This window comes from Pholis gunnellus, assembly GCF_910591455.1.
Source record: "Pholis gunnellus genome assembly, chromosome: 5".
Taxonomy (NCBI): Eukaryota; Metazoa; Chordata; class Actinopteri; order Perciformes; family Pholidae; genus Pholis; species Pholis gunnellus.
Genome location: NC_136531.1, coordinates 7,750,768 through 7,776,589, shown reverse-complemented (window position 1 = coordinate 7,776,589; position 25,822 = coordinate 7,750,768). Strand labels below are relative to the sequence as shown.

General features: G+C 40.7%; 1 protein-coding gene across 1 annotated transcript in view; it reads left to right on the top strand.

Annotated features, from left to right (window-relative positions):
- tll1 (tolloid-like 1) overlaps nt 1-21,238 on the top strand; it is a gene marked incomplete at its 5' end in the record, with an annotated part of 41,144 nt that extends 19,906 nt beyond the window's left edge. The window contains 14 exons of the mRNA XM_079159026.1: nt 69-193; nt 1,674-1,789; nt 1,998-2,100; nt 3,950-4,066; nt 4,295-4,440; nt 4,919-5,114; nt 5,229-5,354; nt 6,385-6,545; nt 6,647-6,827; nt 11,919-12,044; nt 15,397-15,524; nt 19,024-19,237; nt 19,547-19,797; nt 20,879-21,238. Of these exons, the coding sequence (XP_079015152.1) occupies nt 69-193; nt 1,674-1,789; nt 1,998-2,100; nt 3,950-4,066; nt 4,295-4,440; nt 4,919-5,114; nt 5,229-5,354; nt 6,385-6,545; nt 6,647-6,827; nt 11,919-12,044; nt 15,397-15,524; nt 19,024-19,237; nt 19,547-19,797; nt 20,879-21,013 (2,125 nt within the window). The 3' untranslated portion in view covers nt 21,014-21,238. The remainder of the gene's footprint in view (nt 1-68; nt 194-1,673; nt 1,790-1,997; nt 2,101-3,949; nt 4,067-4,294; nt 4,441-4,918; nt 5,115-5,228; nt 5,355-6,384; nt 6,546-6,646; nt 6,828-11,918; nt 12,045-15,396; nt 15,525-19,023; nt 19,238-19,546; nt 19,798-20,878) is intronic.
- Nucleotides 21,239-25,822: the final 4,584 nt, after the last annotated feature.

Here is a 25,822-nt window from a genome sequence, read left to right as displayed (position 1 = left end):
CATCTTTTATTTGATTTCCTTGAAATCAGAACATAATATGTGCTAATTCCCTCTTCTCCTTCCTGAAGAGGGATGTTCCTCGACACCATCCTTCCATCCAGAGATGAAAACGGAGTCCGGCCAGCTATTGGCCAGCGAACCAGGCTCAGTAAAGGAGACATTGCACAGGCAAGGAAGCTGTATAGATGTCCAGGTACTGATATATTTACTACGAGACCACAGTGTGAGTGTGTGTGTGTGTGTGTGAGTGTGTGTCATTCTAGCTGGGAAACAAATCAAAACACGACCCCTGTTTATCTGCTCGCATCTTTGGCGTAAAAATGTCCCCACCATTCTCCAAGGCACAGAGGTGAAGTTGAGTAATTTGTTTTTCCATGTGATGCTTCCCTCTCTGTTTTATGGGTCTCACACACATCACACACACACTCTTCCCATAAGTTCTTGCGTACAACTGTGTTGTTTGGGACGTCCCTCTGGTCACTGTTGCACGGTTCTTACGAGATCTGGATCTGCTCTCAAGCCGAGCTGTGCGGTAATGTCGCAACAGTTGATGATTGCAAATGCTGCCATCCCTTTTTGGCCCACACACACACACACACATCCCCAGGACAGGTTCACACTTTAGGTCACACACAATGTACTGTATCTGAGACAAACAGATGAAATAATATTTGTTGACATTCTTATTATTGAATTGACCAAAATCTCTTGTTTCATAGTGTTTTTGTATCTGTATTTATTTATTTTGACAAATTTTGTTCTGGTAAAATCCAATTCATCTGACAACATGCAAGTATAGCATTCATTTTATTCGGTAATGTTAATAACTCCACATATATTACAGGATATATGTCTACTAAATTCATTTTGATACTGGGGTGAGAACAAGACTGTGTTTGCGTGTCCCAGCTGGAAATAGATACAACTTCAACCTTATAAGGTCATAAGTGATACCATATTCACTGACAGATGAACAGAGCCCCAGGGCATTGTGGGGGAAAACAGCATGCATGATGGGATAGGAGGGGCACATTTGGCTAACCTCCTTTTGAGAGGGAGCGACGGCATTAAACTCAGAATGAAGGAGGAAGAAAGCAATATTGTCTTGATAATTTTCCATGAATTCCCATCCAGCTGTAATATTTCTCTTTTCTTGTCTATATTTTGATGAATTCAAAGTCTGTCAGTCTTGTTCACTTACAGTAAATGACTCTGTTTAATTCTGCTAAATTGTGACCAGGCTTATTGACTGTGGTCGGACCCCACATGTATACAAACACAAACATACTGCAGACTCCAACATGCCAAACCGAAACAAGCCAAACACGAAACACAAGTTTGTTTGGGACGGTCATTTTATTTCCTTTACTGTTTTCCTTTACTGTTTTCCCGATGTTATAGAATGAGGCTGTTGTTTTGTCAAAAAAGTCTATCGTATGTTTATTTTGTTAATTGGCAGTAAAAGATTGAGAATAATAATAGATATGAGAGTCATGTGTTCTTAAGCAATGTACTAACCACAAGTATTGGTACACAGCTGAAAGGATTACTCATAACAGCAGGACTCACCACGAAAATGTAACTCCATCTGTGTGTGTGTGTGTGTGTGTGTGTGTGTGTCTGTGTGTGTGTGTGTGTGTGTGTGTGTGTGTGTGTGTGTGTGTGTGTTGCAGCGTGCGGAGAGACGCTCCAAGAGTCAACGGGCAACTTCTCGTCTCCTGGTTATCCCAACGGATACCCTTCTTACACACACTGTGTCTGGAGAATATCTGTTACACCCGGAGAAAAGGTGCACACACACACACACACACACTCACTCAGTAGCACCCTGCAGTGCAGTGAATGTACATGCCCTAACAATAAGAGACTGCTGACAGAATGATGATATCCTCACAATAAAGGAACACTCTTCCTCTCTTCCGCCTCTCCTCGTCTGGTCTCCGAGGTTCAAGCGTCTGTATCAAATACGTTATAAATATTTACTTTTGTTCCTCCAGATTGTTCTTAACTTCACCACCATGGATCTGTATAAAAGCAGTCTGTGTTGGTACGACTACATCGAGGTTCGGGATGGATACTGGAGGAAAGCTCCGCTGCTCGGTAAGATCAAGGGACAGTCAGCCAGAGGAGCGCTGGTTACCTTTTCATAAACTCTTTTTTCTTATTCGCTTAGTCTTTCATTGGCTTTTTAATTCTGCTGAAATCACAAACTCAAATCCCCTCACATGATTGATGCTGCGACTGTAAAGCCACGTTCAGACTGACTATAGCGCTATATAAAAATATATGTATGTGTTGTCATCATGTCTTTCTTTTTTGAGGTTTCCTTTTTATTTAGAAAAGTTAATATTGCAGTGTACACATTTTTTTCAATATTTTGATATTTTCCAGTTTTTTATATACGTTAATAGATGCATATACACTGAAAGCGGTATTTAAAATTCCTCAGTACAAATTTCAGTCCTCAATCTTCTCTTCCAGGAGAATATATCCATGTATTCCTTATATACAGGTTTACACTCATCTACACACACATACGCATCTATATTCACCCGCATATCCACATGTATACAGCCTACATACAAGAAGAGTGTCATGATCCGAAGCGTACCACATCTTTTGTCAAACATGGTGGAGGCTGTGTTATGGCATGGGCATGTATGGAACTGGGTCACTGCTGTTTATCGTTGATGTCACAGCTGATAGAAGTAGCAGGATGAGTTTTCAGGTGTTTTGGGCTAAAATATCTGCTCAGATTCAGCCAAATGCTGCAAAACTGATTGGGCGGCGCTTCACAGTGCAAATGGATCCAAAACATACTGTGAAAACAACCCGAGGGCTTCTCAAGGCAAAGAAATGGGATATTCTTCAATGGCCAAGTCAGTCACCTGATCTTAACCCAATTGAGCATGTTTGTCATTTACTTAAGATAAAACTGAAGGCAGAAAGCCCTACAAACAGGCAGCAGCTGAAGGAGGCTGCAGTAAAAGGCCTGGCAAAGCATCTCAAGGGAGGAAACTCAGCGTTTGGTGATGTCTATGGGTGCCAGACTTCAGGCAATTATTGACTGCAAAGGATTTTCCTCCCAATTATTAAAAATGCTCATTATATTCACAATTATGTTAGTTTGTCCAATTACTTCTGAACCTCTGAAAATGTGGGGGACTGTGTAAAAACAGTTACTGTGATACTTTTGTTATATCCATTGAATTAAAGCTAAAAGTCTACACTTCAAGCACATATTGACTGCTTCATTTCAAATCCATTGCGGCCCTGACTGTACCTATGTGTACTTCTACTTCAATCTGTCAGCAATTTGTTGTGGTTAACTTTCAGACATATGTCGATCCCACAGTGTACTATTTCTATCAAGTAGAGGAAAGAAACAGGGAACGTTAGTAGAGTCATTTTAATGAATTTTTTTTTTTGTTTCCTCACAGAATAAGTCAACTTTCACATTATAAATATTTCCCGAATTATTTCCATACCAACTCTCCATTGTAGGCAGTACTGGATTTAGCCCCTTTCTAGTGATTTATGATTTACTTGCCGCCAAAAGGGCCTGAAGCAGCTTTGTATCCCTCCTCTGTTTCAAAAACAAAACATGGCCCAGATAAAGAGTCCAAGTTTAGGGGTATTTGAGTCTTGAATACCGTGCTTAATGTTTTGTGAATGCCATTCCAATATAAACTCAGTTTGAGGCTCCCAAAATATATGAGAATGATTTGTCTCCATTGAGCCACATTGTCTCCAGCACATCAAAGTCGTATTCTTGTGTTATTCTTGGTGTGGGGTCTTAAACTATCTTATAATATTTTTCAAGCAGTCTTCCCTCCAATTCATGGAGTTTCACATCACATTTCAAAGGCTATATTTCATCAACAATCATTGGACAGCACACGTTATGATTGTGACATAGTTTGTTTTTATGTGTGTGTGTTTTTAACAGGCAGGTTCTGTGGAGATAAAGTTCCTGAAGTCTTGATCTCCACTGACAGCAGGATGTGGATTGAGTTTCGCAGCAGCAGCAACTGGGTGGGGAAAGGCTTCGCTGCCATTTATGAAGGTAACTCTTCTACCTTAGAAACATGTGTGTTCACATAAATAATTACGTATAAATACACAGATTTTAAACCCACACATGATGAGGTTTCAAATTAAATAAATGACTGACTTTTGTGAGGAGTTTGCCTTATTCATACCTACACATGTTCAGGTGTTGTTGGCCTGTGCACTTAATGCTAATCGGTCCAGTTTGTCTCTCTCTCTGTGTCCGTCTGTCTCTCCTGTGCAGCGATCTGTGGAGGGGAAATCACCAAGGACTCAGGACAGATTCAGTCCCCCAACTACCCTGATGACTACAGACCATCCAAAGAGTGTGTGTGGAGGATCACTGTGTCTGAGGGATACAACGTCGGGCTCAGCTTCCAGGCCTTCGAGGTGAGTCACTCCGTGCATGTGTGTGATCATCTTTGTGTGTGCGTTTCTCTCTCTCTCTCTCTTCCTCCCCCTCCGTGTGTGTGTGTTTGTGTGTGTGTGTGCTCAGGAATGTCTGGGTCAGATTTCACGCTCGTATAACTGCGAGGAAGTTAATAATGTTAGTGGTGCATGTGTTGTGTGTGAGTGTACAGAGCCACAGAGCCGTAAAAATGTCAGTGTGCTAAAGGACTCAATCTGACCCAAACCTCACTTCACTCTTGTAAGGTCAAAGTTCACCGTTACACAGGAGCAAAGATCAACCTCATTTAAAATCGCTCCAGACATTTTTCTTGAATGAAACTACGCACATAAGACCGAGCGTTTAAGAAGATGACATTTTCCTTACGATACCAGATATTTGATGGTGACAGGATGGATGTTCACAGCAGTGTCGTGTATCTCACTCTGTGTGTGTGAACCTGCATGGATGTTTTCGCAGATCGAGAGGCACGACAGCTGCGCTTACGACTACCTGGAGGTTCGAGATGGCCCCCTGGAGACGAGCCCTCTGATTGGTCGATTTTGCGGCTACGACAAACCTGAGGACGTGCGCTCCACCTCGCACACACTGTGGATGAAGTTCGTCTCAGACGGGACGGTTAACAAGGCCGGCTTTGCTGCTAACTTCTTCAAAGGTGTGTGTGTGCGCGGAGGTTGATTGTGTTTTCTCTCACATGGCATTTCAGCCAGAGCATTCTTAATGTGTGTGAAAATAAATGTGCGTTGACATGTGTGTGTGTGTTTTTCAGAGGAGGATGAGTGTGCCAAGCCAGACAATGGAGGATGTGAACAGAGGTGTGTAAACACTCTCGGCAGTTTCAAGTGTGCCTGTGATCCGGGCTACGAACTAGCTCCTGACAAGAAGAGCTGTGAAGGTAACTGTGTGTGTGTGTGTGTGTGTGTGAGATGCTAAATTCATGTTTGTATGTGCATGCCTTTGTATGCTGCTGTGTGTTTCTACAGTCTCAATAAAAAAACATCCGAACCGCCTCCATCAACAGGAAAAAACATCTTCCTGACACAAAGCCACATTCCTCGCTGCTCCAATGCCACAAATGCTGTGAAGGTCCTTTATTCCCACAAAATAGATGAACTACCCGTAATGACCCACATACTGAAACAACTGAACAAACCACTTCTGAGGCAGAGAGAAAAAGCTATGCTGGAGAAATATCCAAATTGTGGTTTTGCTGTATTTCTTTGGAAAGCAGTAGTTACTTTGGCAGTGATTTAATGTGTGGAAAAAATCATGTAGAAAGTGTATTTTTTTAAAAACAATAATATATATTAAATATCTGTTTACAATTACAGTGATGTTTAGGCTCATTTCACCATGTCCACTTGAAAATTTAAGATCAACAGCAATAAATATGGTCAGGAGGATTAAGGTGCAAAGCAAGAATTGAGTTGTGGTCTGAAGAAAATGCTGTTGTGAACTGTACAGGTATTATAGCTTTAGGTCACGAGACCTACTTAAAATGAGCAAACATCAGTAGTAATGACTTTCCATACACATTACACTTTCCCTCTGAGCTGAATCTGATGGCATCATCAGTTAAGCAGAGTTTTCATCCTTAACTGCATCATATCAGAAATAAAACCCTTCTGGGACTAAAATAAATGCAGTATACAAGTCTCATTGAATAAAACCAACCACTCAAACTCAATATGATAGCTCTGTATCTTTACAGCTGGTGCAGCCTGGAGCACAATAATTCACAGCTAATGTATGATGCGGTTTGGCATGGTCACGGGAATCCCACTGCCACCATGATGTAAAACAGCTGAAAACTCCTTCTTTTTCTATGCATTTCTGTCCTTGTGGCTTGTGAAACATGTGAACACAGATATAATTTCCTAGTCGTGTGTGTTCATGTCTAAATCATTGTTTGTGTGTGTCAACAGCGGCATGCGGCGGTCTCCTCTCTAAGTTAAACGGGACCATCAGCACTCCCGGTTGGCCGAAAGAGTATCCGCCCAACAAGAACTGTGTGTGGCAGGTGGTCGCTCCCACTCAGTACCGCATCTCCATGCAGTTTGAGGCCTTCGAGCTGGAGGGAAATGAGGTGAGCGTGTGTTTGTGTGTTGTCTGTTAACAACAGGGAGATGCTAAGCATAGTAGTAAACGTGTTGATGTGTGTTACAAGAGCCTTATTTGTGTGTTTAGGTGTGTAAATACGACTTTGTGGAGGTGCGCAGCGGCCTTTCATCCGACTCTAAGCTGCATGGTAAATACTGCGGCACCGAGGTCCCTGAGGTCATCACCTCTCAGTATAACAACATGAGGATTGAGTTTAAATCTGACAACACGGTCTCCAAGAAAGGCTTCAAGGCTCACTTCTTCTCAGGTAGGATACATGTGTTAAACCTGTGTGTGTGTGTGTGTGTGTGTGTGTGTGTGTGTGAGTGTGTGTGTGTTTGTCGGGGGTGGGCATAGCAGTGTATTTTGTTTCGAACATACAGATGAAGTTAAATATGGTGTTGGAGCAGGTTGAGAAGCTCTCCATGTCCCTTGTATGAAGCTTGAAGCTTGCATTTCTCCGCTCATCTGATATCAGTGAAGGGCAGACATTTCTATGGGTTGACATTAATTTATAATTTAATCAGCTACTGATGACACACCGAGTGGTGTCTCATTTCCCAGGTGAAGACTTCAAACCCCACCCCTTGTGGCTTTGTTCTTTAAGGGCCACTACTCCTTCAAGGGCGCTCCAAAACTAGGGGTAGGGCCAAGGGACGGGAATTAAGATTGGGCCCAAAATGTAGTTAAGATTAGAAAAAAAATCATTGTCATGGTTAAAAGCTAACTGAAGATGGAAACCAGGGTCTTTACCTGCCCATTTACCCCCCACCCCCCTCCCACCCACTACCTCCGTACCTTTTTACTGTGCTACATCAACGCCACACACATTTCTTCCATTCCTGATCGGCCCACCTCCATTGCGTGTTCATTTGTGTGTGTGTGTCTGCTTGCACGGTTTTGGTATGTGTGGAATCATCCATAAGTCATGCGTTACACCCTCTCTGTTCCTCTGTCTGTCTACATGTGTCTGTCTGTCATGCTGTGTCTCCTGAGCCTCCGCCGGCTCTCAGGCCTCCTGCACACATCACCCTGCGCTCTGCCCTCTCTCCCTCAGACAGGCTGGCTCTGTGTCAAGAGCGTATGATTGTGTTTGAGTCATGCCAGGACATTAGGCGCAGCCGCTCTCCCACCCGTGGCCATTTCAACAACAAGCTGGCAACCTCATCAAAGGTCAGAGGTAACATGACCTCACAATCGGAATCTCTGATTGGCTCTGGTCTCTCCGGTGACGAGGGAATGGATGGATCCCGTCTTAATGGCAGGGATCATCGTTTGAATCCATTCTCCTCCAGAGGGAAACATGTGCTTTGTCCCAATTTAATATTAGTGCAACACAATACAATATTAACATTTAGCCAATTTAGCATTCCATGCAGGCTGCCATTAAAAACGTATAAGATGTAGTCTTATTTTTTCTTTTTTGTCTTTGCAAGTGTGAGATATAGGTGTGTCTATATTTGTATACTGGTTAGAAATAGATGTTTTCAAACTGCAGCTGCAATTGCCAGTCGCACATTATTACATTTTTATTGTCTGATGTGTTCTAGAAATGTCACAACTCCACTACTTATTTATATTTCAAATTCAATTTAGTTTGAATTTGTTGGAGATGTGAGGTCTTTCTTTTCTGTTGTGCATCATAGGACATCATCATTAGTACCACACTCAAAAAAATGCATGTCTTAATTTTGTTGCTTTCCAAGCATGAACACACTACATACTGGAAAGAGTTTGGACGTAGTATTGAATTGGGACACCGCTATGATTCTCCAGTAAAAACAAAACAAATATCCCCTACTCGCTGGGATCAATTTGTTGGATTTTAATTCTATTTAACAATTTCAGGAAGTTCTCCTGAAGAAAAATCTCTTTTCATACTCTCTCATAACTTAAAACGGAAATGGCAAAACTGATCCAAAAAAGCCTTCTCCGTCAGAGGAAGTAAAGCTGTCATTTGGATGAGCTCATCAAAATGAAACTGCCTCCAGAACACCTGGAAGTTAAAGCGCTCAGTGGAGAGTTGCTTCAAAGGGAAATTACTTACTCAGATATCGATAATGTGTGTGTGTGTGTGTGTGTGTGTGTGTGTTAAAAGTTGCTGCGTGAGTCTCTTTGCTATTGTCAGAAGCTTTTGGTTGGCAAAGATCCAGCGGCTTTTGGGAGGTCCCTCCGGCCTACCACACACTACTAATCCATGTGAGTGTGCACGTGTGGTGAGTGTGCACGTGCGTGTGTGTGTGTGTGTGTGTGCATGTGGACATTGTGTGCTTAACCTGAAGAAAGCCACAATGCACACTGTGTAACATCTACCGCAAAGCTTCTTAGCCCGCGTTAGGGTGAGACTGAGCCCACAATAGCACCGTAATACCACATCAGACACAGACAAACACACAGACACACCGGGAGAGGAGGATTTAGTGGTTTCATTAAAAGCAGATCTAGTTTGATTCGCAAGGTCTTGAGTTGAGGTGAGACTCGGCGTCTGTGTCTAATCTCACATCTCTTTATAGGAATCTGTCTCTCACTCCGTCACAAACCAGCTCTGCTCTATTTCCCACACTCACATGCTCTGTCTTCCTGCGCAGTCATCTGTAGATCCCCACCTCTCTGTCTCTGACACCATCACTGTTGTCAACGTGGCAGCCCCACACAGAGCGAGTCTTCCCTGCTCCTTCCACCTCCGCCCTGTGAGCTTTCAGTGTTCAGTCAGGAGAAGCCGTGTGTTTTAGAGGAAGCCACAAATTAGAGGATGAGGGAGAGAAAACACCTCAGTTGTGTTCTTTGTTTTTGTCTTAACGCTTTGACCTCTTAAGCAGCGGCATTCCAGTCAGTGTAAACTCATGCTGTACAGCCAAACATTGTTCAAGTTTACAGACATTGCTTTATTGCAAGTTTTTTGTCGAGAACTAAATCTCCAAAGATGCCAAATGTGAATTTTGGGGAAATAATGCTGCCAATTGAAAATTAAGTCTTTAGGTTTGAATATTTCATTCACGGTAAAACATATAGCTTCAATGAAGAGGAATGCCAAGCTGATCCAGAATATGTATGATACTGTCAGACAGTGTTGAAGATTATTTTAACAAACTTAAAGCTGTGATACAAAGGGAGAAAACAGTTTGTTAAAGGAATTGTTTGACATTTTGGGAAATATGCATGTTCACTTTTTTGCCAACAATTGGATGAGAAGATCAACACCATGGTTAAGTATGCAGCTCCAGTCAGCAGCTGGTTAGCTTAGCTTAGCATGACTAAAATGGGGAAAAACAGCTAGCCAGGCTATGTCCAAAAAGTAACAAAATCCATGAAAGAGCACTTCCAAAGCTCACTAATAAAACCTTTGTAATGGTACAAAAACCAAAGCAGGCATATCGACTTCCTGTTGTGACCAAAAGCAGCAGAGTTTAAATGCTAAGCTAAGCTAACCAGTTGTTGGCTGTAACTTCATATTAGGCGAGCAGACGTTAGATAGATCTTCTCATCTAAATTTGCAAAAAGAGAATTAGGTGTCAAGTTATTCTTTTAAGGTCTCTTTAATTGTATCGGTTTTAACTATTATAATACGAGCCATGCCACTAAGGTATTAATTAGCACAAAAAAATGAATGATAATAATAATAGTAATAGTTGATTTCATGTAAGGCAACCATTTAATAGTAAAAGTACTCTCAAGTAAATTAGTTATCCTTGTTTGTATGCAAATATGTGGAGAAAAATGCTTCATAATCAAATCAGTTCATTCATGGAGGGAATTTGTGAACTACATTTAGGGGTCACCATTTAGGTCTCACCCTACCATGTACAGTGTTGGTGAACATATAAACCACAGAGAAGTAGGTCTCCAGTATCTTTCCAAAATAACGATGTGAGGCTCACAACAGCCAAACGTGATGACAGAAGCTCTCGTCACATTTTTACAGTTTCTCCACAGTTGGCTGAGTGAACACATGATTTAACAATGGTTGTCTGGCCCGAAGAGAGCACAGCTGATCTAAAAAACAAAACAGCTGTTACTGTCAGAGGCGTTTCAGAGACAAGGCCTGACCACAAAGCAACCATAACCATGAAGCCCAAGAGCAGCACAAAGATAGTTTTACAGGCCAACAAAACCAGACACACACGCACTTAACCATTTATAGTTGTCTGCTTTAGCTTTAGCTTGAACTTCTGTTGTAGTTTTTTTTATTACACCTTAATTTCTCCAAACCTTTCTTTTGGAAATCTTTAGATTTAGTAATTATTTCAAAATGATTCTTCTCTAAACAATATTTAAAGCTGTCATGGCTCCACAGTACTTAAGTCACACATTGCTTAGCTCCTGTCCCCCTCAGTTACTGCTGCTACACCCGTCAAGCTCTCTATTCTAGCATGGCACATACGCATTTGAAAAAGTTCAAGTGTTAGCATATCAACTTCAGCATCAACTTAACTAAAACTCTGTCTGAGTCGCTTTAAAACAAGAATCCTATAAAGGATTTTAAATATGTATTTGATGACTACGTGCATGATGATGTCAAGAGATGATGACAAAGAGTCAGCGTCCTTTTTTGGATTTTGGATTTGTATTAGCCAATGACTTTGGCAAAAGTAACGCTATGTTATGTAATGGAGTGTAACCTTCCCAAAATCCAATTATGTGCAGGACAGAGCCGCTAACACTGTGATATACAGTCGTAGTATCCAGGACCAGTTTTCACAAGATGTGTTATATTAAACAGTGGTTGTGTCAGTACTTTTTACAGTACAGTACATAAGCCCACAAAATAATGTAGATAACTAATGAAATGGAAACAACGCTCAATTACGTAGTTATGTCGTAAGCTAGTCAAGTGGGCATGCTAATGTTCGCAGCTTATTTTAGAGCAGATAAGCACAAAGCTTAACTCATTCATTACATATTTGCTCTCATGCTTTTGGTTCAAGTGAAAAAAATCCCAAACTTGACAGTAAAGCTGTTTTGGGAACGAATTGTGCATTGACCCTTTCTCTTGGCTTTAACTCTTTACAGGTGAATTATGAACTGTATCTGGCAGTCTTACAGTTAATTTGGGTGATCATGTTTGCCTACCAGGATTGCTGGATATAAATGTTCATGATTCTCTTCATTTGTCACTTTCTCTTATACGTACTGAACCTTAACTCTTGTTTTAGTTTCGTCTAGTCTTCACTTTATATCACTGTTTGTTGCTCCACCTGTGCTGTCCTCCTGTACTGCTTTCCCTTTTCCAAAACCCTCCTCCCCTTCCTTAAGCTCTCATCTTTTCACTCCTCTCCCCTGCTTGACCTCTTGCTTCCCTCCACCCCGTCCTTTTTGCTGTTCCCACATGAATGATGTGTTGCATGTGTATCTCTCACAGACAAAGATGAATGCAGCAAGGACAACGGCGGCTGCCAGCACGAGTGCATCAACACAGTGGGCTCTTACGTTTGTCAGTGTCGCCATGGCTTTGTGCTGCATGAGAACAAACATGACTGTAAGGAAGGTGGGTTTCACGTTCATTCACATCAGCACACACACTGGCATAAAAGCATCGGAGTGCACTTGCACGTGCTGCCACATTCACACAAGCATGTGCTCATTCACAAGAGCAGTCATCGTCCATCATACGACCCCTCCTTTGTTCACCCACATCAGAGTCCACATGACAACAGACTGGTCGTTTCCATTTGAGGACAGTGTTTTCTTTACATGCGTTTCCACAGTCGGTGCCTGCAAGCAGAGCTGTAGACGTCGGCATGTGTCACATTAGGTCGCAAAGGTGAAGACTAGAGTCATGACTTTGACTTGAGGCTTTTGAGACTTGACTGACTTGAAACTTGAAAACATTCAAGTCTCAAGCTTTGACCTGGTAAAATCCTGAAACGACAACAAAAGATGTAATATCAGGCAGGCTTAGCAACATGCCTTGTATAAAGGAATTACTATATAATAATTATATACATGGTTAGTTGTGTGCATTGAAATGACATGGTCAGCTATTTCTAGGTTTGTGACATATTCATGCTCATCATTGGGTATTTGATCGATTCATTAATTTGTTTATGAAGACTTGTGACTTTCTGTAATAGTATAATAGAGTCTTGACTTGAACTTGTCTTTAACAACGTGAAACCTTATTGAACTTGAGACTTGACTTGGACATAAAATAATTGTGCACATATTTGCTGTTAACAAAAAATACACAAGAGATTGAAAGTTTGACGTGACAGGTTTCTGGGTAGTGTCAAATGAAAGACTTGAGTTGTATATTGACTAGCTGGTTGCTACTCAGTATAGCTCTACCCACTGAGACTGGACTTGGACTTGCACTAAAGCACTTGAGACTCACTCGTAAAGACTCAAGACTTGACTTGTCTCAAATGACTTGAGACTGGACATGAACTTGTCTCAGAAGACTTAAAAACAGCTTTGCTTGCAAGTCACTAAAGCTGTTTGTGTGTGAGAAACAGACTCACAGAGAGGGAAGAAGGTTTCAGTTTGACAGACAACATTATTTAGTAGAAGCTATTAGCAAATTCCCCTGCAATCACACACACACACACACACACACAACACACCCCACTTTTGAATTGACATATTATACTCGACTCTTTGAAGTTGAACTTTTGAACGTGTGCACACACACACCACATCAACACACACACATACTCACCTCACTAAAGGCTCCCTGTGCTGCTCATAAAAACACTCATGTTTCAAACATCTGGGAGCTTTAAAGATTTGTATGTAGCGCTGTCTTCCTGTGCGTATATGTGTGTGTTTACGTGTGCATTAGACCAGCTTGACCCGGTAACCTTGCAGAGTCATGTAAATCCATATTCCCATCACACAGCTTGTGTGTGTGTGTGTGTGTGTGTGTGATTACATGCATACATATAGTATTGTGCGTGTGAAAGTTTCAACATCACATTTTAGTGATAGTAGTCACGTGACAGAAGTGTTTGACAACATGAGATACCAGCAAAAAAAAAAAGACAAAAAACTTAAAATTATGTTTTTCATGAAAGGAAGCTGGTAAGCTTGAAGCTGTTGGTTTATTTACTTGAGTACTGGTAATATTATGATGCTGTGGCATTATAAACTACTCCTGTTATGATAATGTGAAAATAGTTTGCTATGTCAGACAACACAGTTATTTTTTTTTTTAATATTGTCAGAGCTTAAATCTGTGTATTGTAAGTAACTCAATTGTTTAAAGGTGTGAGGGTCTTCTGTAACAATAGTGTGTGTGGAGTATGACGTCTATATTTAATACTTTGCCTGTTAGAAGACTCTCCTTCATTTACATTGGTCTTGTGAATTCATCCATCTCATTCTGTACCTGGGTTCAGTTTGTCTGGCTAAATAAAAAATGTCACTCTGGAATACATTCTGTTGTCTTGTGCATGCCTCCTGCCTCCCATCACCTTCATTAAAGCCGTTCATTTAACTCACACTACACACACACACACACACACACACACACAGTGACTGTGAGGGCTGCCTTCACAGCTTTTGTTGTGTTTTTTTTAACTGAAACTTTCCAGGAGGAAACCAGTCACAGTTATTAGCATGCTGCAATATTTGCCTGCAGCTGACTTGTTATGTAAAGTATTAAGAGTTATAACAGAACAGATAAATACAGATGAAAAATAGGCTTTGGGCTAACTCTGGCATATTTACAGCAATATTTATTAATGTGCACAGTCCCTGTTAAATAGACTAATAAATACATGAATAAAATGGACTACTGAGTAACAGTTTCTGTAACATTAAAAAGAAGCAGTGTCGGCAAAGCTGCAGATCCCAGAGATATGTTGTCTTCCTTGACTTGAACTTGTTTAAAATAACTTTGGACGCAAATTAAATTGCTTAAAAACAGCACTGGTCACTATAGATCTGTTCACTGAGTGTCTGTAAGACTTGAGACTCACTGTGAAAGACTGGAGACTTGACTTGGACTTTCCCGAAAAAACGCAGCACAAACAGACCGCACCACTGAGTAACTGTTTCTAAGCTATATCGAACCGCAAGGTGAGCAAAGCTTCACATTACAGAGTTTTTTTATTTTAATTCTTTACAGAAACTAAGTTTTGTTTCTTTGGCGAAAACCCCAGCCAGTGAAGGCCAAATAATAATTTCCCCCGTACAATGTATCGAAGCATCTTGATTCATTACGTGTTTCCATCTCCGCATCTCTTCCTTGTCTTTGTTCCTTGTTTCTGAACTCATCCAGAATAATTTGATTGAAACTGCTGAATGCATCAACAATCTCGAACAAGTCTTGTATACGTGTGAGGAACAGAATTGAATGCTCAGTAATCAGATGTTTAGGATCCAATCCTTCACATCCTGTGTTTTAAGGATACATTTCCTAAACATCCAATCAAAGGCTTAGATTTTAGACAGCAGTAAGTACTGTGTTTTGGTTTAAACAGTCTAACTATAAGCAGTGTAACTAGAAGCACAAAAAAATGACCTTTTCTCCTAATTAGATCCATCCTCTGGGTTTTTGCTTCTATAAATACAAATTCGAGATTCAAATGACATCCAGGATAATAACCTTAATTTCACCTGTAAGTATTGTAGGTAATGTGTGACTGGTCCTACTACTAATAGAGATACTCCATCCAGACATGTTAAAGCATGCGTGCATGCATCCATGTGAAATCCACACTGAACTTGTCATCAGGATGTGTTCTTTTGAAATCTTTTCTCTCTCTTTCGGTTCTCTTGTTTCTCTCCTTCCCGTTCCCTTTCCATTTCCTCTGACCTTTTCCTGTGCAGCTATGATTTTAACTTCCTCTCTGTGTGTGTGCTTGTGTGTTTCTGTGTGTGTGGATATGTGTGTTCAGCTGAGTGTGAGCATAAGATCCACAGCCCCAGTGGGACCCTGAGCAGCCCTAACTGGCCAGACAAGTATCCCAGCCGTAAGGAGTGCACCTGGGACATCACAGCCACGCCAGGACACCGAGTCAAGATAGTAAGTGTGTTGAAATCGAGAATACTTCGAGGGCTTGTGAAGCCTCTTTAAACCCTTTACTTTAGCATGAATGGCCAGAACAATGCATTATTCTGTTTGTGGGGTCATATCTTATGTTAAACCTTCAGGCTGCCCTCCCCCCCATCTTTCTCTATGATCTCTCCTCCCATGTTCCACTTATGAAACCCAAATGTGAACGGTGGAGAAAGTGCACGTTTGTATATTCGGGCTAACTGCAAGCGTGTGCTCATGCGTTAGAAAGTGGCCTTGGGCAGTGGCCATCTGTGTCCTTGTGGCTTTCTGTGTGTTTGTGTGTGTGTGTGCGTGTGTGCATGGCTGCATGCGTACACACACATGCATTTGTGCATGCAAGCATCGATGTGTCACCACAAATATAGTCATCTCCACATTTTTCGAGTTACTGCAGCTACATATTTAGGAATAAACCCACTTTGTTATTCTCTGCCGTATGCATCTTGGATAGAAGATAGCCGAGGCTGAACGTTTAAAGTGTGATGTGTGCGTGGTTATTTGTCCAGTAAGAGACAGAGAGAGAGAGAGAGAGAGAGAGAAAGGAGAGGAGATGATGTGACGGAAGACAAATGGCGTTCAGCTAACAGTGTTAGCTTTGATGCAGATGGAGTTTCTCCTGACTCAGGTGGATTCACAGAAGATGCTTAACACTGTTTGCAAAAGGTGATTGAGTGGTCTAGACACAGATTTATAGTCTAACCGTGACGTAAATGTATGCAAACATTGTGACTCTTGAGGTTGTTGCAATGCTAGCGTTTGGATCAGGACAGAAAATGCATCAGTGGCGACATGCTAACCTTACTTCACATCCTGATATATCGCTGCCACTGTTCATGTGCTTAATTGGTTCTTGCCAACAAGTAACATTAACTTCTGAGGATGCATGCAAACAGGAACATTATATCTGTAGTTAAAAGTATTAACTATCGATTAACCATTTTATCTATAAAACATAAGAAAGTAGGGAAGAATTTAAACTCACAATTCAATAAAGCCAGAGGCGACGTCTTCAAACTGCATGTTTTGCTCGATCAGCAGTCCAAAACCTAAAGATATTCAGTTTATCATCACATTACACAAAGAAAATGTGCAAATCACCATTTAATTCTGACATATTTTGGCTATTCATTTTCAGTCAATGAATCCGCTAATCTAAAATGCATGTGTATCTTGATCCTGCAATGCAAATTGGTCCTTACAAAGATACAAGTACAGGAGCACACACGCCCACATTCACACAGATAATCCTCCTAAAATCCACTCGTGTTCCTCATGCAAATAGTGTCGCACACAAACAGTGCATTCTTTACAATATGCACACACATTCCTGATCTAGACACGCAGTCAAATGTTTAGGATTTGGCTCCTTACCTCACTTCCTCCCTGCAGCCGCATGCTGAGCTTGTTGCGTGTTGTCAAAATGGTCATCAACTGTCATTTAGTTTTGATAATCTCTTTTCACCACTTACGTAACTGAAATCACATTACATCATCTGCTATGATTTACTGTAGTAGTTTTTGCACCTATTTTTTATGTGTGAATACATGGGATTTTCACACAAATATATGCAAATTGGGAAATTTGTTTGTGTGTGTTGAGATTGTGCTCTCCGTTTCCATCGCAATGACATCTCAGTGAGATATATTGAATGCCAGAAATATGAGCATAGACGTGAAGGTCATTCTGTTATTTGCCTCTTCAGTCTTCACACAAAATTGTCGTGGGAGTAGAGAACAGATCCACAAACCAGTGTCTCACCCGAGCTACAGTTAGAAACATCTGGAAGCCATCACGACCCCCAGAATCAAACACTTCTCAGTAACGACATCCTCACATCAGCCCACCTTCGCCCCTCTCTCTCCTCTCGCCTGGTTGGTTAAAAACCAATGCGGTGCGGTGCTTGTGGTGGCGTGATGGAGCACGGCTCAGGAGACAATCGGAGAAGTGTGTGTCTGTGTGGGAGAGAGGCCTGCAAGGTGTTATGACTCAGCTCACGGTGACTTGATTCGATTAGGAATCGTGACACTGTGTACAATGTACATGCGTGTCAGTGTGTAAGCAATGTGTAGGCAAAGAGGCAGGGAGACAGGCAGTCTGTTCTGAAGATATGTCAACAAATATGAAATATATTTATATTGGCTTGAAAGAGTTTTAAAGGGGTGTGACACTGACGGAGGAGCCTTAGCAATATTCATAGCCCTCTCAGCATCTCGACCAAAGATGTCTGACATTGTAGCAAACCACTGCGTTATTGGTGACATTTGGGTTATTTTGGTTAAAGTAGGTTTAATATTTTATTTTGTATAATAACAATAGATCACATGACTGTGTGTTCCTTTATAGCACCTTTCAGCTCATTGTTTTGGTTTGTGGTCCTAACTTTACTGTCACCGTTGACATTTGTTTGTTTTTGGCCAAAACAGGCCAATGTTTCCAGATGAAACGCTGTAAAAGAAAATCACTGTACACTACCACAGCACCAAGCTACTAACTGGTGACTAAAGTGGAGCATAAAAAAAACATTATTTTAGAAATATTATAGAAAAATATTTCTCAGGAGTTGATGGAGACCAAAAGAGAGCTAAAATAAGAGCTAATAATGGACTTTCATTCATTGGGTGGCTAGAAACGCAACTCAAAATAAATGATAATGTTGCTCCATATCTGCCGGATGTGTAACTGTTTACTAACAAGTTCACCAACCTAACAACTTAAAAGGCGATAATATGTCAGCGTTTGTTTCCACTGCCCCCCAAGATGCCAAAAAATCTGTTATTGCATGTTTAATTATAGACTCGGTAAAGCTTTGTCGTCTTTTCTAGCTTCTTCATCCAGCTACATGAACTCAGTTGTGCCTTATTTTTAATGAAATGATTGGATTCCAATTCAGGAAATGACTCACACGGTTTAATGAAGGCTCTCTTGTCATTAGTCGCTGTCTAATTCTCTAATTTCCTTCTGAGCGACATTCATTGTCATTGCTGTCTGACATTGTGCACTGTTCTGAAGTTATGCATACGTGTGTATACTGTAGGACATACATTTGTGGTTTTGTTATAATTCCTGTTAACAAATAAGAACATCACCAAGTGAAAGTTTATCTCAATATAAAAATCTCTTAGGCTGCTTACTATTGGCTTCCTTTCTTCTAAAAAGACAAGTGAATGCTACATGTGTGCACGTGAAACTTCAAAGACTCACCCACATTTTAAGAACAAACGAACACGTAGATGTTTTTAAATCTGAGGTGTCAAAAATTGTAAAATGCTTTTCTAGAAACAGTGTCCTGTTTATTTTGGGATAATCTAGCGACATCAGCTTGAAAACCTTTCACTGGTATTACTTTCTAATAAAGAAATAGTCCCTATAAAACTGTGAGCAGGCAGGTCAAACGTTAAAAGTCTTTGAACACTCTCTCACATCACACCCAGCAGTCTCTCATCTTCTCTGCTTCTCCCTCTCCAGGCCTTCAATGAGTTTGAGATCGAGCAGCATCAGGAATGTGCATATGACCACCTGGAGGCCTTCGACGGGGACAGTGACACGGCAACCATCTTGGGTCGATTGTGTGGCAGCAAGATCCCGGAGCAGCTGGTCTCCACCGGCAACAAGATGTACCTTCGCTTCATTTCTGACGCCTCAGTACAAAGAAAGGGCTTCCAAGCGACGCACTCCACAGGTGTGTTGAGGTGTATTTAAGTGTTTATGTGTGTCAGTGATAATATCTCACTTTATGTGCAACACTGTGTGTGAGTGTGTGTCTGCAAAGAGCATCACTCACAGTCACCAACGTTGATTTCTCAAGTTTGAATAGATTTCTAAGAGTAATACTTCCCTCTAGTGGTTCACCACAGCACATGCGAGATGAAAATCATTCACGAAATCAACTTCACAGAGTTTATCGACTATATTGGCCCAAACTAAATCTAACGAATGCCTGATTTATCAGATTAATATGTCACTCTTTCCTGATCCTGTGTCTCTGCAGAGTGTGGAGGTCGTCTAAAGGCAGAAGTTCGTCAGAAGAACCTTTACTCTCACTCCCAGTTTGGAGACAACAATTATCCGGGTCACACTGACTGCGAGTGGCTGCTGACGGCCGAGCAGGGCTACGGCATCGAGCTGAGCTTCATTACGTTTGAGGTAGAGGAGGAAGCGGACTGTGGTTACGACTACATCGAGCTCTACAACGGGTACGACGCCAACTCACATCGACTCGGCCGCTTCTGCGGTTCAGGGGTAAGATTTGATGTTCTTTTTAAAGGCTCAATTTTCGTCTCCGACGTGAAAACTCAGCCAGGTTTAGGGGACCGTTAGACCAACAATGAATTGATTTCACTAAGAAGTATTGCTTGTATAACCAAACCCTGACATATCTTATTCCTCTTTCCTGTAGAGCGTCATTGTTGTCCCAAAAACTATATAAAAACACACGTTTGATACTGGGTGACATGTTCCTTAATTCATAGGCATCACACTTTATTTTGTGTTGATCACACATGCACCATCCTGCTGCTGTAAATACTCAAAGCACCTGCATATGAATTTAGTACCCAACAAATGTGCCGTTTACTAAAAACTACTGTGTCCATATGAAAATAAAAAACCTAATTATATGTCTGCGAACCGGTTGGGAAGTCAGAAGGTATTGAGAGAGGTTTAGGTCTTTTCATATATAATCAGATAAATATATAGTAACATCAGCCTTACCTTTAACTACAAATAATTTCCACTTTGTCCATTTTTGAAAGCATGCTGCACTATTTTAAAAGTTTCCTATCAGTACAGGCAGCCTGACTTGCTTGACTTGTGCATCACAGTAGACATCAACAGATATTTAAATTATTGTATAGTTGATTGTCTGGTATTGAAAAATAGATTTTTTGGGGGTATTGGTACTGAATTCAGGTATTGTATTGACACGGTGAAAGTAAAAAGTTATACACCTAAATTGTAACTTATGTAAAAGTACATTAGCGTTGTCAGCAAAACAGGCTTGAAGTATTAAAAATGAAAGTACTCATGTGGAAAAATGGACCCTGTAAGTGATAATCAATACAGTACAAGTACCTCAAATGTGTACCTATTGTAAGTACAGTATTTGTAATTGTACCTTATATGTTCCACAAATGAGGACGACACAAGTTTCAAAAGTTTCTAATTGATGTTCATACAGTTAAAGTAAACTTGAAAGTGGGAAAAAACACACCTAAGCTGGAACCTAAAGTATAAATATTATATTAAAACCACAGTTATGAACCTCTAAATGTCTGACAATGTCTGATATGCTTCACGTGTCCCTCCATCTTCCCTTCCTCAGCCCAGGGAGGGCATCTACTCGCCCGGAGGTGCTATGCTGATCCGTTTCCACAGTGACGACACAATCAGCAAGAAGGGCTTCCACATCCGCTACACGAGCACCGAGTTCCAGGAGAGCCTTCACACCAGGAAATGACCTCACACGCAGCCCGTGACCTCTGACCTTTGTGCAGCCCCACGCCACTGTCACCCTGACCTTCACCATGGCAATGAGAACAGTACAGCCTGTCCCCTCTTCTCTGACCCGACAGACAGAAGTGGACGTTTGTGGACGCTCGCCAGCCGCGGGAGGAAGACGACACTTTTATGTGAACATTGGTCTCCCTCTGTGGCTCCACACAGGTCATCGCACTCTTGATACGAGACCGGAAAAACAATGAGACATCCACAAAAGCTTCAACAAACGTGACGACTGAGCGAGCCATTTCTGTGGAGGAGATGGTTTTCATTACTGCGCACCAAGCTACGCTCGCTATGGATGCTCACGGTCGCAAAACAAAAGAGTACAAACAAAACACATAAACACACGAGATTCATATTCAGAATTATAAACTACGGATGCGTGAGGAGCGTCTACCTAAAACAAAATGCATCCAACCAGGGAGTTTAGAGACTTTTCCGACTCCTTGAACTGTGACTTACTGTGATCAGACGGCTTCTCAAACCCGCAGTAACTGAGAGGAAACTCTAAATAGACATTTTTATTGCCTTTGATGCCTGGGAACTGGTCTCTTCAGCCCAGCTCAGAACGGCTGCAGATGATTTTATTTCATGTCTTATTGTAAAACCCATCGTGTTTACTGTATGTGTGTACAGAGAAAAAGAAAAAACTCAATTCTGGAGTCCGTCATTTGCCCTTTTTGCTTAAAGCTTATGCTGACGACCATCGTGGAATGGGAACAAATATAAAAAAAATGCAAATGGAGAATTTCCAAATGATCTGTGATGTTATTGTTAAGCCTTGCATTATGTTGTGTGTGTATGTGTGTGTGTGTGTGTGTGTGTGTGTGTGTGTGTGTGTGTGCGTGTGTGTCCATGCCGTTTTTGAGTTTGCACTGTCTTGTAGCAAACTTTCATGGATGTTTCCGGTTTTCCACCTCACCCCAAAATAAAAAGTGGATATCGGAAGGGAATATTTTCATAGCTGTCTCTCGGAGTGATACCATTCTGACTGAAGGAGAGATTCCCATGGTGCTAAAAATAAAAAATACATTGAATGACAGACGAGTTTGGTTGGAAGATCAGGTTTTGGAAACACAGTCAGCGTGCAAACAGCACACTGCATCAACAGCACTAGTCCTGTGGAACTACAATATTGCCTTACAACCAACATGTATGCTGTAGAAGGTCGCTCCTATGCTCTTGTGGCAGTGTATTGCATTCGTTTGGAGAGCTTGAATGGTTTTATTGTCAAAAAAAAAAGCAACAATGAAAAACATGGGAAATGTAGTCTGTGTGTGAGATAGAGTCTCAATGGTGCATGTGTGTCATTTTTTGTAGCTGCTCTCAGAGATACATACACACATGCTTACACGTCCACAAAAAATAAATGTGTGTGCTTTTCCCCCCAAACATCTCAACACACACTTTCCCCCTTCTGTATATTTGGAGCGTGGAGAGCAAAGTGATGTAAAGTTGAAGGAATATCAAGGTGCATACAGGATGCATCATCTGTTTTGTTAAATGAAACCGTGTAAGTGTGTGTTATAGGTGATTATAGAGAAAATAATGTGTGTGTATGTCTGTAAACTGTATGTTTTTAAGTTGAATCATTCATCGCTGTACGTGCCAAGCTCCAGGTGACCCTGATCCACTGTAGTTTTTGTTTTATCATTCCACCTCTGTGTCTGTAGTTCAGGGACACCGACATGACGTCCTCCGCATCAGTCATTAAAATACACACAGGTAAAAACCACAAGCAGCTGTGTTTCGTGGATTATTGCTGTGTTTGGTGAATGGATTTATGTTCTTTTGGCCTGATGATTATGTTATACTTATAAAACACATTTGATAGAGTTTAATGGCTCAGATTAGGTCTGTTGTAATCTATTACTCTGTTTTCCACTCTTAGTCCACGGCAAAGGTTTAGTAAAAGAAGTCACGATAAAAGAATCTGTCAGCCCACTTTGAGTGTTTTTGTTAGACTTTATTTCCTGTCTGAAGCCGTTTCTACTCACTTATTCTACATCAACAGACATCTTATGTGTTTCTATGGAGTCTAGAATGCACAACTAGAGTAAATATAGTCTTTTTTATTGTAAAACTATAATCAATTTATAAGTTTAAACATTTTGGGAAATACGCTTATTTGCTTTCTTCCCGAGAGTTACATGAAAACATTAATACCATTATCCTGTCTGTATGCTAAACATGAAGCTACAACCAGCAGCTGGTACCTTAGCTTAGCATTAAGACTGCAAACAAGGGGAAACAGCTAGCCTAACTACGGTCATTTTGCCAACCAGCATCTCTAAAGCTAGTAGATTATATTGGGACTTGGTGTGTGTTGTTCTATTTATTTGTGTAACTTCATATAATAAGTTCCATCTCACAAACAATATGCAGAAGTGCTATAGTGTATTTATAAACTGAGTACAATTACACACTGAAAAAGTTTATAATCAATGTCCATAGTGTTTGAGTTAAAGCCCCACCTGCTGGCAGCAGAAGAAAGTGTGATTTTATTGGAAGGTAACATTTTAATTAATATAATTCTGACTTAATGCGCAACATAAAAATATTCAGCTGCTGGTGTTATTTATCGTTGTTCTACAATTTAAGGTCAGTGGCTGACAGAATACTCAATTGTGTTTTAGTGTGCATGTTCAGAAGGTAACCGGCAATTTATGAAACTCTCGCGAGATTTGCCCCGTGCGGCTGATAACCTGTTAACCCCGCTGCAGGTTGATTGGCTCTTTGCCAAGTAACGTTTGTCATATTTTAATGTTCTCGAATAAATAATATCTGCTCTTTTCATGAGCGGTGTGGATTATCTTCTACAGCACAGATGTTAAAGTATGTCCTTTAAAGGGAAAGTTGACATTCAACACCTCGGTGCCCACCAGCCGCGGGACTTTGTTATAAACCAAACCGCTGATGAAAATAATCAAATTTAAGGTGGAGTGGTTCTGGAAAAACTGCACGCTTGCGCAGAACTCTTTTTCCGTGTGTTTTAATTGGAGGGGATCTCAAGTATCGATGTGAGAGGATTTACCAAACATGGAGGCAGCAGGACAACTTGGTGAAATTGGGCAAATATTAGTGAAGTTACCCAAACTGACTGAATAACAGCAAATTGAGGAGAACAGGTACGTGCTCTCCGATTACCACCTTTGTATTGAAAATGTGAAATAGCGCATTGTGTCAAATAGTCATTTTCTGATTTTGCATCTGTGCAAAGTTGTTACCCAACTATTTATTCTACTGAAAAACGCCACTGCCTCCTGTGCAGGTAGTCAACGTTTCATAACGGTAACTTGCACCCACTGAAATACTAGAGTGAGTTAATATGTATACTTATGTTATGAGTAGAGTAAAAAAAAACAACCAAAATGCGTCAAGGCTCCAATCATTTCAGTCGTGAACCATTAATATCAATGTAGCTCTACAAGAGATTAACGTTTGACCCATTTTAACACAACAGCTTGGCGGTATCTTGAGGATAAGCCACTTACCTTTATAGGATCAGTTTGACGAGCTTCAGGTGTAACGCGCACACACGCGCGCGCTGTTTGGTGCCACTGTTGTACAGCCATTCAACCACCACAGGGCGCTAAGTTTGAGCTTTTCAAAGGTCAGTGATCCGATCTGCTCGAATGTTTTGACTCCATCTACAGTTCCTCCAGAGAACTGCAGTGACATCACTGTATGTTCAAAGCCAAGCTTTCAGGAACAGGTCACCCAAATGAGAAGAAACACCTTTTCTCTCTTGCCCCTCATGGTATTTACCCTTTTCTATACATGTACGTGACTTCTACCATCCCAATACAATACATGTTAAGTTGAAAAGAGTTTTGATTGTGCTGCTCAAAGCATTAAAACATGAACCAAAATCAAACTTGAGTTACTAATGCATATAGGAGCAGGATGTGGAATTTAAAATATCTTTATTTTGTCCCTCATGAAAGGTGTTTAATAAATCCCACATTAGTTGTTTCTGCTCCTGTCTGAAGTTATTCTTCTAAAGAAAACTACAGAACCATTTAAAGCTAATTGGGTGCATCATAAGACTTTCTGGACTTTCACTGAAAAATTGCAAAATTATTTAGAGCATCAACTTGTTTTTTTTAGGGGATAAACAGATTCATGTTTTTGTCCAGAAACTATAAGAGAATAGTGAAAATACCAATCAGAATCCCCCTCAGCCTAAGGTTACATATTCAGATATCTTTCTTTGTTAGTTAAAAAGGCAAAAGATGTTCAGTTTACTTACACGACAAAGAAAAGCAGCAAATGTTCACATTTCAGAAGCTGGAACTATGAAATTTGTGTAATTTTTTGCTTGAAAAATGACTCAAACAATCCCCTGATTATCAAAATAGTTGCTGATCAATAAACTAATCATTTCAGATCTAAAATGATTACTTTCTAGAAACAATAGTTTGTTTCTTATTATAGATTTTCTATTATATATAATACACAGATAGAGCCGGCATCAGTTCACAACCACAACTGCTGAGTCTACGGCAGTAGTAGCAACTGAAGTCACAAATTGTAATCATTCTGCCTACAATTCTTAATGAATCTACTGATTACATTCTCCATCAATCATGTGGTCTATATACTCAAGTTTACAAAGTGCACGGTGATGTGCAGAGTGTCTTGTTTTGTCTGATCAGTTTACTATCATAGATGAGTAAGAAATGCAGAAAATATTCACATTTGAGCAGCTGAAATAAGTCAGTTTATGCCTTTTTCCTTTCTTAAACATGGACTACATAAATCC